This window comes from Phaseolus vulgaris, chromosome 10, assembly GCF_000499845.2.
Source record: "Phaseolus vulgaris cultivar G19833 chromosome 10, P. vulgaris v2.0, whole genome shotgun sequence".
In the NCBI taxonomy this organism is placed as follows: domain Eukaryota; kingdom Viridiplantae; phylum Streptophyta; class Magnoliopsida; order Fabales; family Fabaceae; genus Phaseolus; species Phaseolus vulgaris.
Window position 1 is genome coordinate 38,349,302 of NC_023750.2, and position 13,218 is coordinate 38,362,519.

The window sequence follows — 13,218 nt, forward strand, 5'->3', positions numbered from 1 at the left end:
CGTTTTTTTCTTTTTCATCTTCAAAACCATAAAATGTCTCCCATCCCGCCACGTAAGCATCCATTTAATCCCCTCCTCCTACAAATCCCCTCCTCAATCTAAAGAAAGCATAAATGTCATTTTCTATTAGTAAACAGAGGTGCCTTTATAACAAGGCAACGACAGCAGAATAAAGAGAAAATAAAGAAAGAACCGAAGAGTTGAGACAATAAGCGAGGAGGAGCAGAGAAAATATTAAGACAAACGGAGGTGAACGCGAGCGCTTGCGAACACGAGTAGGCGTCGAGAGTGAGCCACGGCGGCGAGCGATACGAGTAGGAGCCGCACAGGTGACCATCCCCGTCCGAGTCACCTCACTTTCCCTCCCAATATCTTAACAATATTGTGTGACAGACATGGCTCTTGCTGATAATGGACGAAAGCATGTTCGCTGCGACCAGACGAAGAATAATGAGGTGACTTTCATTACTTGTAATATTCTTTTGTAAATCTCTGGTGCTACTTCATGGATACCCATGCTCTGTTCAAAGTGAAAGTGTTGAGAGTTTTTGGGTGGGTGTGGAGCGAGTTAGGAGGAATAGGAAGTTGGAAAAGTTGATTTTCAGGTAAACAAAAAAAAACTTTTCTTTGACACCGTCAAACAACACTAAAATTCACACACTTCACAATTCCTTATAAAAATACAATAATATTTTAAATTAAAAAATAAAATAAAAATAATAAAATATTAATTTATTAGAATATTAGGTGTATGATTTTAGTAACGTATCAGCATCCGTGATGTGTTGATTTTGCTATGCAGATAGCAACAAGTGGAAGGTGCAGGCTCAAGAAATGGGTGGTGGTGAAGAACATACTTGCCTGGGCCTGGAGGACCATAACTTTGAACCAGATCAAGATCAAGAGGGAATTAGTTGCTCCTCCTACTAAGTAACTCCTCAACATTCAAATCACATGTAATTATTACCTAGATAGATGTCATTATGTGTCTTTAATTTTTTATTTTTTTTTAATTTAGATTGTAGAAACACTTAGTTGTTATTTTATGCAATGTTGTTAAAGATAGTATGTTTTTTTTTACTCAAATGTATCTTGCAAAAGTAGAGTTTTTTATGTTTGTTGATAAAATTCTGACATTAATGATAATTTTCTTTTATTTTGAAAGACACCGCTGTGTTTTAAATGAATGGGAATGAAATGAAATTGAAATGTATAGTTGTTATTGTTTAATAGTTTTTTTTATAAAAATGTTTTTTCAACTCTAACATAACTCAGTTTTTTTTTCTTTTTGTAAATGTTTATCAAATATGGTGATAGTGGGTTACATAAAAATAAGAGATATTATATGTGGAAAGACTTAACAAAAAAGTATGTTCAGAGTAGGAGAATAATTTTTTTTATCTATTTTTATTTATATATATTTAAGTAAGTGTGTGTTTGAGGAGAAGTTGAATGATATTAGATAATAATATTGTAACAAGAGGATGATGTTAGATGTTGTATTTTGTTTTGGTTTTCAATTTGGATTATGAAAATTACCAAAATAAAGTTTATAATAGTTATTTTTAATTTTAGAATGATTATTTTTTGAAACCTTAAACGAATTTAGTTGAGCAAATTATTGTTTTATAGCAAGGGTGCGTCCTTTTAATGTGATTCTTTTATTTCGATTAAAGTTATTATTTTAAGTCCATGTAAGACTTTTTCTTAACCATGACCGTAAGCAAAAAGTTTACTTAAAAGTACCGTCTTAATACAGTTTAACGAAATCAACATCACTTTTAGAAACAAAAACAATGTGTGGAGATTCTTATTCACCTACTGTAAAGAAATTATTCATTAGAAGAATACAAATTATATTTTTTCTTTAGAGATATTTAATATTTTGAAAAATTTACCGTCCCTTTCCGAAACGTTCTTAGGAGCAACTTATATATATATATATATATATATATATATATATATATATATATATATATTCTGTAATATCAAGATATCAATTTATGACGTTCAAATTTGATAAATTGAACTCCTACCGGTTAATCATAATTCATCAATCAACAATAAATATCAATCATTTTACATTAATGGAGACTCAACCATTCTCAAATATAATTTTCTTATATCAATGATAATTAAAAATCATCATTAATATTAGTTTTCTTATATAAAATTATACTTAATATTGTATAAAATAATATAATATAAATTAAATAACCATAAATAATATTAAAATTATCTAAATACATTAATTTAACCAATAAAATTAATTTAAATTAATAAAATGAAAAATAATATAATTATATTTAAACTTTTAATTTTATATTATTTTATTCTTTTATTTATAATTACAATTTTATATTATTTTAATTAACTAAAATATGCACAAAATTAATTATTATTATTATTATTTTCTTTTTTTATATACAAGGGTATATTTGTAATCTTACAATTTCAATCATTAAAAATAATTTAAAAATACTCTTAACAAAACATCACATCGCTCACATATTTCAATAAACTTTCCTCACATATCCACTCTAACATACCACAATCCAAACATCCTTAACTTTTTTTCTCAATCCTCACACTTCCACTCACTCACACCCTCAACTTATGTGAAGAAAATGTATTTAGATACGTGAGTGATGAGATGGTTGTAATGGTATTTTAATTTATTTTTAATGATGTAAATGGTAATATTACAAATTTATCCTTGTGTATAAAAAAAGATAAATAATTATTAATTTTGTACATATTTTAGTTAATTAAAATAATTGAAAGTTTCAATTATAAATGAAAGACAAAATAATGTAAAATTCAAATAATAAATAAATAAAATTTAGAATTTAAATATAATTTTATTATTTTTCATTTTTAAATTAATTTTTTTATTATTTATAATATTTTTAATTATAAGATTAATATTTTATGTAAAATGTGAAAAATTAACTGTATCTATTTTATAAGATTGTGTTATGTGTATGCAAAATGTGAAAAAATAAAATATAAGATTAAAACTTTATATTTCATTACTATCTTAATATTTCTATTTTAAAATAATATATATAATTAATTTTCATAAAAAACACAAAAGTCATTTTTATTAATAATAATATTTTAAAATAACATATTCACATTTTTAATTTAAATTCATGTCAAATAAAATAAATACTTATATTTCATCAAATTTTTTCTTTCAAATATACAATAATAAATTAGATAAACAACTTAATAAGAATAGTTTTTAGTATTATAATTATTAAATTTCAAATAAAAATTCACATATAGGATTACAGAATTATTAACATAAATAACTACTTTAAAATAATTTAAATAAATTAAATTCTAAAACCCTAGTGAGGAAGAAAAAGTCGTGCTTGACAACAATACACATTTGATTAAAAAAAGAAAACAAATATCACGCATCACAGAAATTTAGGGAGGAAGAATACCAGAACAAGAACAGGATGCACTTGTGAAGAAGAAGTTGTGCCTAACAACAATACACATTTGATTAAAAAAAGAAAATAAATATCATGCATCACATAAATTCAAGAATGTGAAAAAAATATAAACATAACCGATTATCCTCTGCCTTAAAAATACCACATAATCGATTATCCAAACATTTAAGAGACATAATCGACTATGCTTACAGTTAAAAAAAATCCAACATAATCTATTATGCTGCAACATAATTGATTAAGTTGATATTTACACAAAGCACATAATCGATTATGCTCACCAGAAAAGAATAGATAATCGATTATGGCACCAACATAATCGATTATCTTCTGTGTTGTTTTTCAGTGATAATCGATTAGGCACGCTACAAAAGTCACTAAATGCTCACCTAAGATCAAAGATGCACCACCAAACTCACTCTCTTAGCATTGTGCTAACTTAGGAACCTCTAGAAGCCCCTAAACAAAGACAAATGTCTATAATGATAGTTTGAATTTGATTGAGTGAATTCTTAACTATCGAGAAACATGTTTTTATATACCAGAATGAGGAAACTTTATGGCACAACATATAAAGTATAAAGTTGAAGAAAATAAGGGGTAGTATAGTATTTCAACCTCTTCCATGAGGCTTTCCCCTTACCATCCTATATTTTCTCTTAAGTGGTGAGAAGACGACATAAACCACCTTAAATCCTAAATCCTAAACTCTCAACGCTCCACTGAAACAAATAGGGTGACACCCTTTCATCCGTTTGCTACAATGCCACACCATAAACAAACACTACCTAAATGATAAGAGACAAAATCTCATTTCAGTGGTCTTTTAAGTTTTATAATTGCAAAAATCCATCATTTTTTTAAATATATTACTTTTATTTTGATATAAATTATTTGGTATATCATTATTACTTAATTGGGAAAAAAATACTATATGTAATTTTAACATTCAAATAATAAAATTATTAAAACTGAAAGTTTAATATTAACATTAACACAATTAAAAATTTAGTGATAAAATATATAAAAGAATAAAAAATGTGTAATTAAAATATATTATATTTTTATACTAGACCGAAAATTACTTCACACTAGAAAATATATGTAATTAAGCCTGAAAGATAGAAAAAAAAATTCGAAAATACAAAGTTGAAAACCATAATCATAAAAGAAAGTAATAAATTGAAGATACAAAAAAAAATTGAATTAACTTAGTGTTTTTTTCCTAGTGACATAAAATGGTGTTTGATTAAATTTAACAGTATAAATATTACCAGAAGCGGGTACTTGAGCATCTTATCAATTTTTTGAGCTGGAGGCAAAACTTTCGTTCTGCATTCCTATTTTCATACCCAACTCTTTCTATTCCAATGGAGTGAAGTTGCAAAATAATTTTATGTTCTTCAGTTTTGCACTGTCACCACCACCTCTAGGTTCCAACATGTCGGAGAAGAAGAAGAGTATGCGTAGAAGGAGTATTGTTGGGGCGAGCAAAAAGCCACAACCTTTGGTGGAAGTGGAAGACATAGAGGACGCTATTTCCTTCTCCAAAGACGAGACTCACAAACTGAGAGTGTCCCTTTTGGACTGGTACGACCTAAACCGCAGGGACCTTCCTTGGAGAACACATCACCGTGAAGATGAAGAAAAACAAGAAGAAGAATTGGAAAGAAGAGCTTATGGGGTGTGGGTCTCGGAGGTTATGCTCCAGCAAACAAGGGTTCAGACTGTTATTGCATATTACAATCGTTGGATGCAAAAATGGCCCACCATTTACCATCTTGCACAAGCTTCTCTCGAGGTTTTCTTTCCTTTGCTTTTCCACTCCCTTTAGTCGTTTTTCTTTTCTTTCAAAAACTGTTTTTTTAATGTGTATTTTGATGGGTAGTTATGATACTCCTGAACATCATAGCAACATTTATGTTAATCCATTATCTTTTTATAAGAGTTTGGGGGTTTGTCATGAAAATTGGCAAACTTTATTTATGCTTTGATATTATGGTTTTAACAAGTTATGTACTTTGGGGCAGATAATTTGATCCCATGATTTCACATTCTAGTTGATAGTTTTTTTAATTTTGTTTAATGCTTTTTTTACCAAAATTTGAGAAAATAAGCTGATGGTAGTGGAAATGCCTCTGCTTCAAGATGGCTGATCTTTCGTTTTGATTATTGTTGCTGGATTGTATATTATTGGAGCCAAAGTTTTAGGGCTTCGTATAAGAAGAAAGGGAACTTTGGATTACAGTTTTGCAAGCAAGGCTGTTGAAGGTTTATGAAGGCAGAAGGGCTGTAGGCACCCACCCCTTACATTTAGGAGCCTCTGTAACCCTATGTGCTTTGGAGTACTGTAGATAGCAATACCAGATTATTTCTTCTGATTCCTTTGTTCTCTGTTTTTATTGGTGAAATTTTGTTTTCTTTGTGTGAACTTGTTTAAAAATTAAAAGCTGTTATTGTGATTTGAAGACTAATTGTATCTTCACCATGTGATTATTGGCATTTTTGTGCAGGAAGTAAATGAGATGTGGGCAGGTTTGGGCTACTACCGAAGAGCTCGTTTTCTTTTAGAGGTGCTCCCTCATGACAATTGACTTGTGTTTTCATCTGCTTCTGCTGTTTATCTTTTACCAGACCTACAAATAACCCTAATGGCCAATTGGAGATTGTTTTTGAAATAGTTAATTATGGTGTTAAACCCTTCAGTATATAGTTTCCACCTTCTTAGTAAAAGCAGCAAAAGACAAGGCATTTGATGCATGCATCAAAAGCTCATAGTTCATATACTGGATATTGCCAAACATAGAGTATCTGAAGCCTTTCATGTCAAGATCTTTAATGTCTTGTTGAAGAACTTTGTTTCTGCCTTTGATATAGGTGAAAAGATCCTCAATTTGATGTTGTGTAGTGAGTAATGAGAAGGAAAGTCCTACTTAAAGAAAGTAAAAGTGTACATCAATAAGGGATAATTTACTTTTACCAATACATGCTGCAAGGTTTGACCAGATTCTTTCCATTTCTGCTGTCAGGGGGCAAAGAAAGTAGTTGCAGAAGGTGGCAAAATTCCTAAAGTGGCTTCTATGCTACTAAAGATTCCTGGAATTGGAGACTACACATCTGGAGCAATTGCTTCTATTGCATTTAAAGAGGTGGGCAGTTTCTGTGTAGTGCTTTCATAAAAGAATTGCCATTGCTCATTCTTTAAGTTATCAGGTGGTACCTGTTGTTGATGGAAATGTGGTAAGGGTGATTGCTAGACTAAGGGCTGTTTCTACGAATCCAAAAGACTCGGCGACCGTTAAGAGATTTTGGTGAGTTTATGTCAACTTCTAGAATAAATTATAATTTTGATATTTCAGTCCTCACCAAATCTTTTACCCGGTTAAGAAACAATGGGAAATTAAGAAGCTTTTTTATGCATCAAATTACACATCTAGCAAATATTGCTGTGGCAGATACATTATGTTGAACCTATTATATTGGTAAAAATAAATCATTTCTAAATATTTCTTGTGTTCTTTTCCACAACTAATGGGGATACACATGCATGGCACAGATAATTGAATTGAGTGGGAGCTCTGAGTTTCTTATCAGATATGATGTGTCTCTAAAATCTAAATGGTGGCTTTTTTTAATTGGTTTTGCCTAACGTACATATATAGGCTATTAGTACACCATAGTTAGTTTTACTAATTTCTTATTGGCACTACATATTTATTTTATAATCAATTTTGTATTTCTTTTCATTTACTCTTTCTTGTTGGCTTGGAATTGGAGATTAAGGAAATTAGCAGCTCAGTTGGTTGATCCCGTTCGTCCTGGGGACTTCAATCAGGCTCTCATGGAACTTGGGGCAACTGTATGCACCCCTTTGAACCCAAGCTGTTCCTCATGTCCAGCATCAGAATTTTGTCAAGCACTATCAAATGCTAAACATGATACTGCAGTAGCAGTTACAGATTATCCTGTTAAGGGTGTGAAGGTTAAACAAAGACGTGATTTCTCTGCTGTATGTGTTGTTGAATTACTTGGCGCTGAAGCATTGTTAGACAAAAACCAGTCCATTAGCAAGTTTATTCTTGTTAAAAGGCCTGAAGAAGGGTTGCTTGCTGGTCTCTGGGAGTTTCCATCTGTCTTACTGGATGGAGAAACAGTTCCATTGACGACTAGAAGAGAAGCAATGGACCGCTTCTTGAAAGCAAATTTCAAAATTGATGTCAGAAAGACTTGCAATATAGTTTTGAGGGAAGATATAGGGGAATTTGTTCACATTTTCAGTCACATTCGCCTCAAGTTGTATGTTGAATTGCTAGTGTTACAATTTAAAGGTGAAAGCCTCTTTCTATATGACATTGCAACTTGCTAGTTGGATTAAGGGTTTGTTTGCAAAACCTTATCCATAAACCCTTCTTTGAAAGAAAAATAAGAAGGAAGAATGAAATTAGTTTTTCTATACTTAAAATTAGCTTATGCATGAATTAATTTGCAGGAGTTATTTTCTATTACTTTTTCCAAATTTTGACTTTTAATTCGTGTAAACTAATTTCAGCTTATGGAATAAATAACTTCATTTTGTAGAAGGGCTTATGGAAGAGTTTTCTCCAAACTTCTCCTAAGTTTTTTGGTTCTTCCAGATCACACTTACTTTACTTACACTTGCTGGTTTTTTGTACCAACGTTAACTTCTTTTTCTTCCAGAAGGAGGAGAAGATGATTTGTTCAAAAGCCCAGATAATAAACCAACTTGGAAGTGCGTTTACAGCAATGCACTTTCTGGTATGGGACTGACAACAAGTGTAAGAAAGGTAGTATTCTTTACTTAGCAACCTTATACTTAATTCTTGTCATTCTTAACTTCTGTAAATATGTTGGAAAGTGTGTCTTTTCTTAGGTTCTTTTGTGTAAGGAATTGTTTAACACTTTCCTTAGTTTGATTGATGTACAGAAGAGATCTTAACCACTACTTTTAGGTCTCATGCTTGTCCTGATGAGCAAGCCGAATGAGAGACCTTAATCATCGCCCTCAATTTGGAAAATTACAAATATCTTCCAAATATGTTGACATTGCCTCTCTCTAAAAAATGTGAATTTATGCAACAAATTCACCCTGTTGAGTTTTTAATATTCCAGAATTTTCCTTAGTTTCCTCTTCAAGGGGGTCTTTTCTAACTTTGCTCTATTTTTAGAGTTGTTTCATTATTTCAGAATCTCAAGAGGGATACTGTTTTCCCTTAAGGATACCTTAGCATCTTAGTTTTGCACCATAGTTAATAGAAAATTATTTGCATATCTATTATCCCTTTCATAGAATTTTCATGCATTGAAGGAGTTCATCCTAACAAACAAAATTTTACACTCTTGAAAGTCTTTGAAACAGCCATGGGAAGCACAATTGATATGCATGACTAGTGTTGTGTGTCCACATTGATTGAGCTCTATGATTTGAATCCATTAAATAGTATGTTACAACAAGTGTATTAACATTTCAATCAATGTTTATTTATTTTATGCTGTTTGTAAGATAACTCAGTATGTTTAAGATTTAGCTTCAATGCAGGCAAGGATAAAATTTGAAGTTTCTTTTATTCATCTTGCTTTAAACCTTGATACCATATTTTTGTTATTAAAATTGCCATGGTGCTGCAGGTGTACAACATGGTTCAAAACTTTAAGCAGAAAGCTCTTCCTTCTAACCATGTGCCAACCAAAAAGAGAACCAGAAGAACACAAAGAAGCTAGCCCCGTGGATCAGATTTAACCTCATTGTGCTAGTTAATTAATTACAAATTTTAATGTAAAAACGGTGTAATACTTTTTTGCATTGCATTTATTATTAATAGACTGCATTGTTAATTGTTCAAGCTATTTTTACCTTTTTAATATGCATTGGAATATGTGATATCTATGGTCTTGGTTGCACTGTTATGCTTTTCCATAATTTTAAGGTACCAATATATCTTAAATTTGGCATATCGATCCTCTGCGGTTATAAACTGCAACTGTACCAATCTCGTCTATTCGATTTATTTTTACACAACAATTTAATATTCAAAATTTAATTTTGTGAATTTTGATGTATAGATTTGTAAATAGTTCAGAGTTAGCCAAAAAGATTCATTTCTCATTTTCTCTTTAGTTTTTCCCATATTTTTTACTTATAAATTTATTAAATAAGAATATGATTTAATTCTAAACGTCTCAGATTATTATAGTCAAAATGTATGTGTAATGTTAAAAAAATTAACTCAACTATAAGAAAGAAACATTTTTAATGCTTTTTCTTTGTTTATTATCAAAGATATATTCAACATCATGTTTACCCATAGAAAATGCTTAGGTAACTTTTTTTTACCTCTTTTTGTTTTGCTAAAAGTAAAACTATAGTGGTGAGAAATGATTGGAGAAGCGTTGTTGGAAAAAAGTAGTAAGAAAAAAACAAGCTAAAGTTGTATTTGATTTGTGTATAACAATTTTATTATTCACGGTTGAAACTGGTTCATTGATTCATTGCCACTTGTGGTCACTACTCACGCCAGTCTTAGTTTTGTACAGTAGTGTTCCCAGTTTCTAAGTTTATTTATTTATTTTTCTTAAACAGATAGATAGAAGAAAAGGCTTCAAAAATCAGTGGTACATATTGTCTCAAGCACCATGTGGATCACAAGCTAGCTTCTTTCATTTTGTTCCTCCCACGCATATTTCTGACCAAAACTGTTAACAAAATCACTGAAAGAAAAAATGGTTGGTGACTAAACAGAAAAAAGAGAAAAGCAAAGTAAAAGAACACAATCAAAGCATCAAGAGAGAAAGAATGCAAATGGCAATTTTGTTAAGAGGTGGAGCACTTGCAGATTCTAGCTTTCGTTTGTGTTCATTACCATCAACTTCTTCTTTGCATGTCTCTCAGAATGTTGTCATACCCACCTCATCCTCATCATCATCACCAATTCTACCTTTGGTATGTCTCTCTGGTTATTCACTTCAGCTCAAATTTAATCCATCAAGGAATCTGCGTGTAATATTATTAATTTCTCTTTTCATCGAAGGACTAAATTTTAGTTACAGCTTTCACTTGCAAGTATTGGATGAGATAATTCTAATGTAATGAACTGTAAAATTATGTGAAGATTCTTCTCAATATTTGTTCTTCTTGTGTTGCAGATTGCAAGTAAATATAAAACAGCCAGCAGAAACAGAATCACCTGCTCTGCTGTTCAAGAATCATCTCCTAGCACAGCAGGTGTGTTTTCTGCATTAACATAATGAAAAGTTTTAAACCTCTTTGGTTTGCTTGTTTAGTTATTAAAATTTTGCATTGGGGTGAGTGTGATTAGTCTAATTGAAACTGTTATTGCAATTTCTGGTCTTAGCTACTGCTGAAACAAAGGAGGAGGTAAAGGAAGAAGCTCCAAAAGCTGCACCAGCAAAAAAACCTCCAGCTAAAGCACCAGTTAAGCCTCTACCTCAGATGATGGAGGAGGATGTGATCCCTTCACTCAAAGCAATATTTGAAGCCCAAGAAGATTTATCAAACATTGAGCTAGTCTTCAATGACAATAGGGTTAGTAATGTAGACATACTATGAAAAAAACTATTATGCAGTTCAAGACCATTATGGTTGTCATTAATCACACAAGTAATTGAGTGTTCTTGACTCTTTTTTCACAAACTGAAAATCTTAAATATATGTCAATGTAATTAGTCAAGAAGACTGTGTTGTGATGCCAAACTAACATTAGAAAAATTCAATGAAGTGTGTCTTCATAAGCTTGCTCTTATTTGACATGAATAATGCTACTACATTCTTTAAAAGTGTTTTTTCTGTTAATACTCCAACTGTTTGATGAAGTACTATATTACAAAGGAAGAAAATGTTTTAGAAGATTAGTAAGAAAGTGATTACTGTACAGAATTATTCATCTATAAAGCTTTACATTATTGAACAATTCATTGGGTTGTGATTGACAGTTAGAAGGTTCCCTTTTGAAGAAAGGCAACCCCTACTCATTTTGGGCCTTCTTCCCCACAGGAATCACTGGTATGCACCATTTTTTTGTTTGCTTGAGAAAGTGGCATCACATTACCATTGAATTAAAGGCTCATGTAAACAAATGATTGCATCAGATTGTGTTTCACTTGAACAGGTCCAAAGGGGTTTTCTCTGTCATCATATAATGGAGGAGCAAGCACTGTTGAGCCATTTCTTGTTGATGAAAAGAAGATCACAGCAAAACACATTATCTTTTGGGTTGAAAAACGTTTGGCAGCACAGGGAATCCTTCCTATATAGAAAGATTAATCTCTAAAAGATGAAGTTATAGTTTGGTTGCTGATGATGTATTATACAATTCAATATTCTCTTGTTCCTTTGATTATTGAATCGTATACAAAATGATTATGTTGATCAATGCCTCATTGTACATGTCTTCAATCATAGGATCTTTTGGTGATCAATGCACATGTTTATGATAATTTGGTAACAAAACAACACATTTTAAATCTCATTTCACCTTTTCCAGGTACTATCATGAGTAATTTGGCCATAAAAAAATACGTGTAACTTTTCCCTATTATTCTATTGTTTATTGTCACGTAAATGTCAATTTCTAGATTTTATGATGACTCAATTAGTTATTAAATTTTATATTTGCATTTGATATTAATTGTTAATCTTTTTCTAAATTTGAAAATTACGAATCAAACCAAATAATTAATTTAATTTAGTTTGAACTGATAATACTTATTCTTCCACCCTCACTCAATCATCGCATTTAAAATATTTTCCAATTTAAAATTTTGTAGAATATATATATATATATATATATATATATATATATATATATATATATAAACTTGTTAACTATAAAGCGAGAGATTATTGGAATCGGAAAAAGTCCCTAGTCCAGAGTTAAGAGAACAAGATTCGTATTTCACTTAAATAAGTTTTAGTTTAGGTAAAGAAATTAAATTTTGATTTTTGTGCTGTAAAATTTTTTTATTTCTTTGAAATTCAAAATCCCTACTTTTTATTTTTATTTAAAAAAAATATTTTGAGAAGTTATTTCCCTCGTACATTTAATTGAAGGTCCTAATATCGCATATAAAATTTTAAATTACTGTAATTTCATATAATTCTAAGCAAATGCTAAGCAAAAATATGACTGATACAATTGCAATTACGTTACGGAGACTTAAACCTTGCAATCACAAACACATTCTACTACAAAATAAAACTAAAGCATAAATAATAATATTAGCAACATGGTAGAATAAACTTTGCTTTATTCCATTATTTTTTCCTAAATTGGGTAAAAAAAAGTAATAGCCAACATCCCAGAATTTCTGTACAAATTTTTTAATAAAAGAAAAATCTCATAGAAAATTAGAAAAAAAAAAGGAAAAAACCCATAGAGCCTAGTACACATCTCTCAACTGGAGCTGAAAAGTTATTAGCCTTCAACCTGCCAAATAGAACAAAAACATTTTTTTCTGAGTAAACAAGAAATATATAAATAAGAAATTTAAATATATAATTTATTCTCTAGTGAATTCTAAAAAATATTTTTTTTTCTGTTACACAATTTTAATCTATTCTTTCTATACATATCCTATTTTTAATTATATGCATAATATATTTTTAATTTTACGTCTAAATCGATCAAATTAAAAATATGTCAAAATGTAAGAACCAACTTAATGCGTCACATTTGGAACTAAATTAAAAAATGTGTTATATATAAGTATTAAATAA

The 13,218-nt window shown here is 30.2% G+C and overlaps 2 protein-coding genes across 2 annotated transcripts; both read left to right on the forward strand.

Moving 5' to 3' along the window:
• The first annotated feature begins 4,766 nt into the window (after positions 1 to 4,766).
• Positions 4,767 to 9,328, forward strand: LOC137819164 (adenine DNA glycosylase). The gene is made up of 7 exons (XM_068622933.1): positions 4,767 to 5,268; positions 5,981 to 6,040; positions 6,497 to 6,616; positions 6,681 to 6,778; positions 7,251 to 7,795; positions 8,166 to 8,272; positions 9,114 to 9,328. The coding sequence occupies exons 1-7, from the start codon at positions 4,864 to 4,866 to the stop codon at positions 9,204 to 9,206; spliced, it is 1,428 nt and encodes a 475-aa protein (XP_068479034.1). The 5' UTR covers positions 4,767 to 4,863; the 3' UTR covers positions 9,207 to 9,328.
• A 731-nt stretch (positions 9,329 to 10,059) lies between these two features.
• LOC137818583 (uncharacterized) lies at positions 10,060 to 11,875 on the forward strand. Its single transcript, XM_068622099.1, has 5 exons — positions 10,060 to 10,425; positions 10,629 to 10,707; positions 10,838 to 11,028; positions 11,436 to 11,505; positions 11,612 to 11,875. The coding sequence occupies exons 1-5, from the start codon at positions 10,279 to 10,281 to the stop codon at positions 11,755 to 11,757; spliced, it is 633 nt and encodes a 210-aa protein (XP_068478200.1). The 5' UTR covers positions 10,060 to 10,278; the 3' UTR covers positions 11,758 to 11,875.
• The last annotated feature ends 1,343 nt before the right edge of the window (positions 11,876 to 13,218 follow it).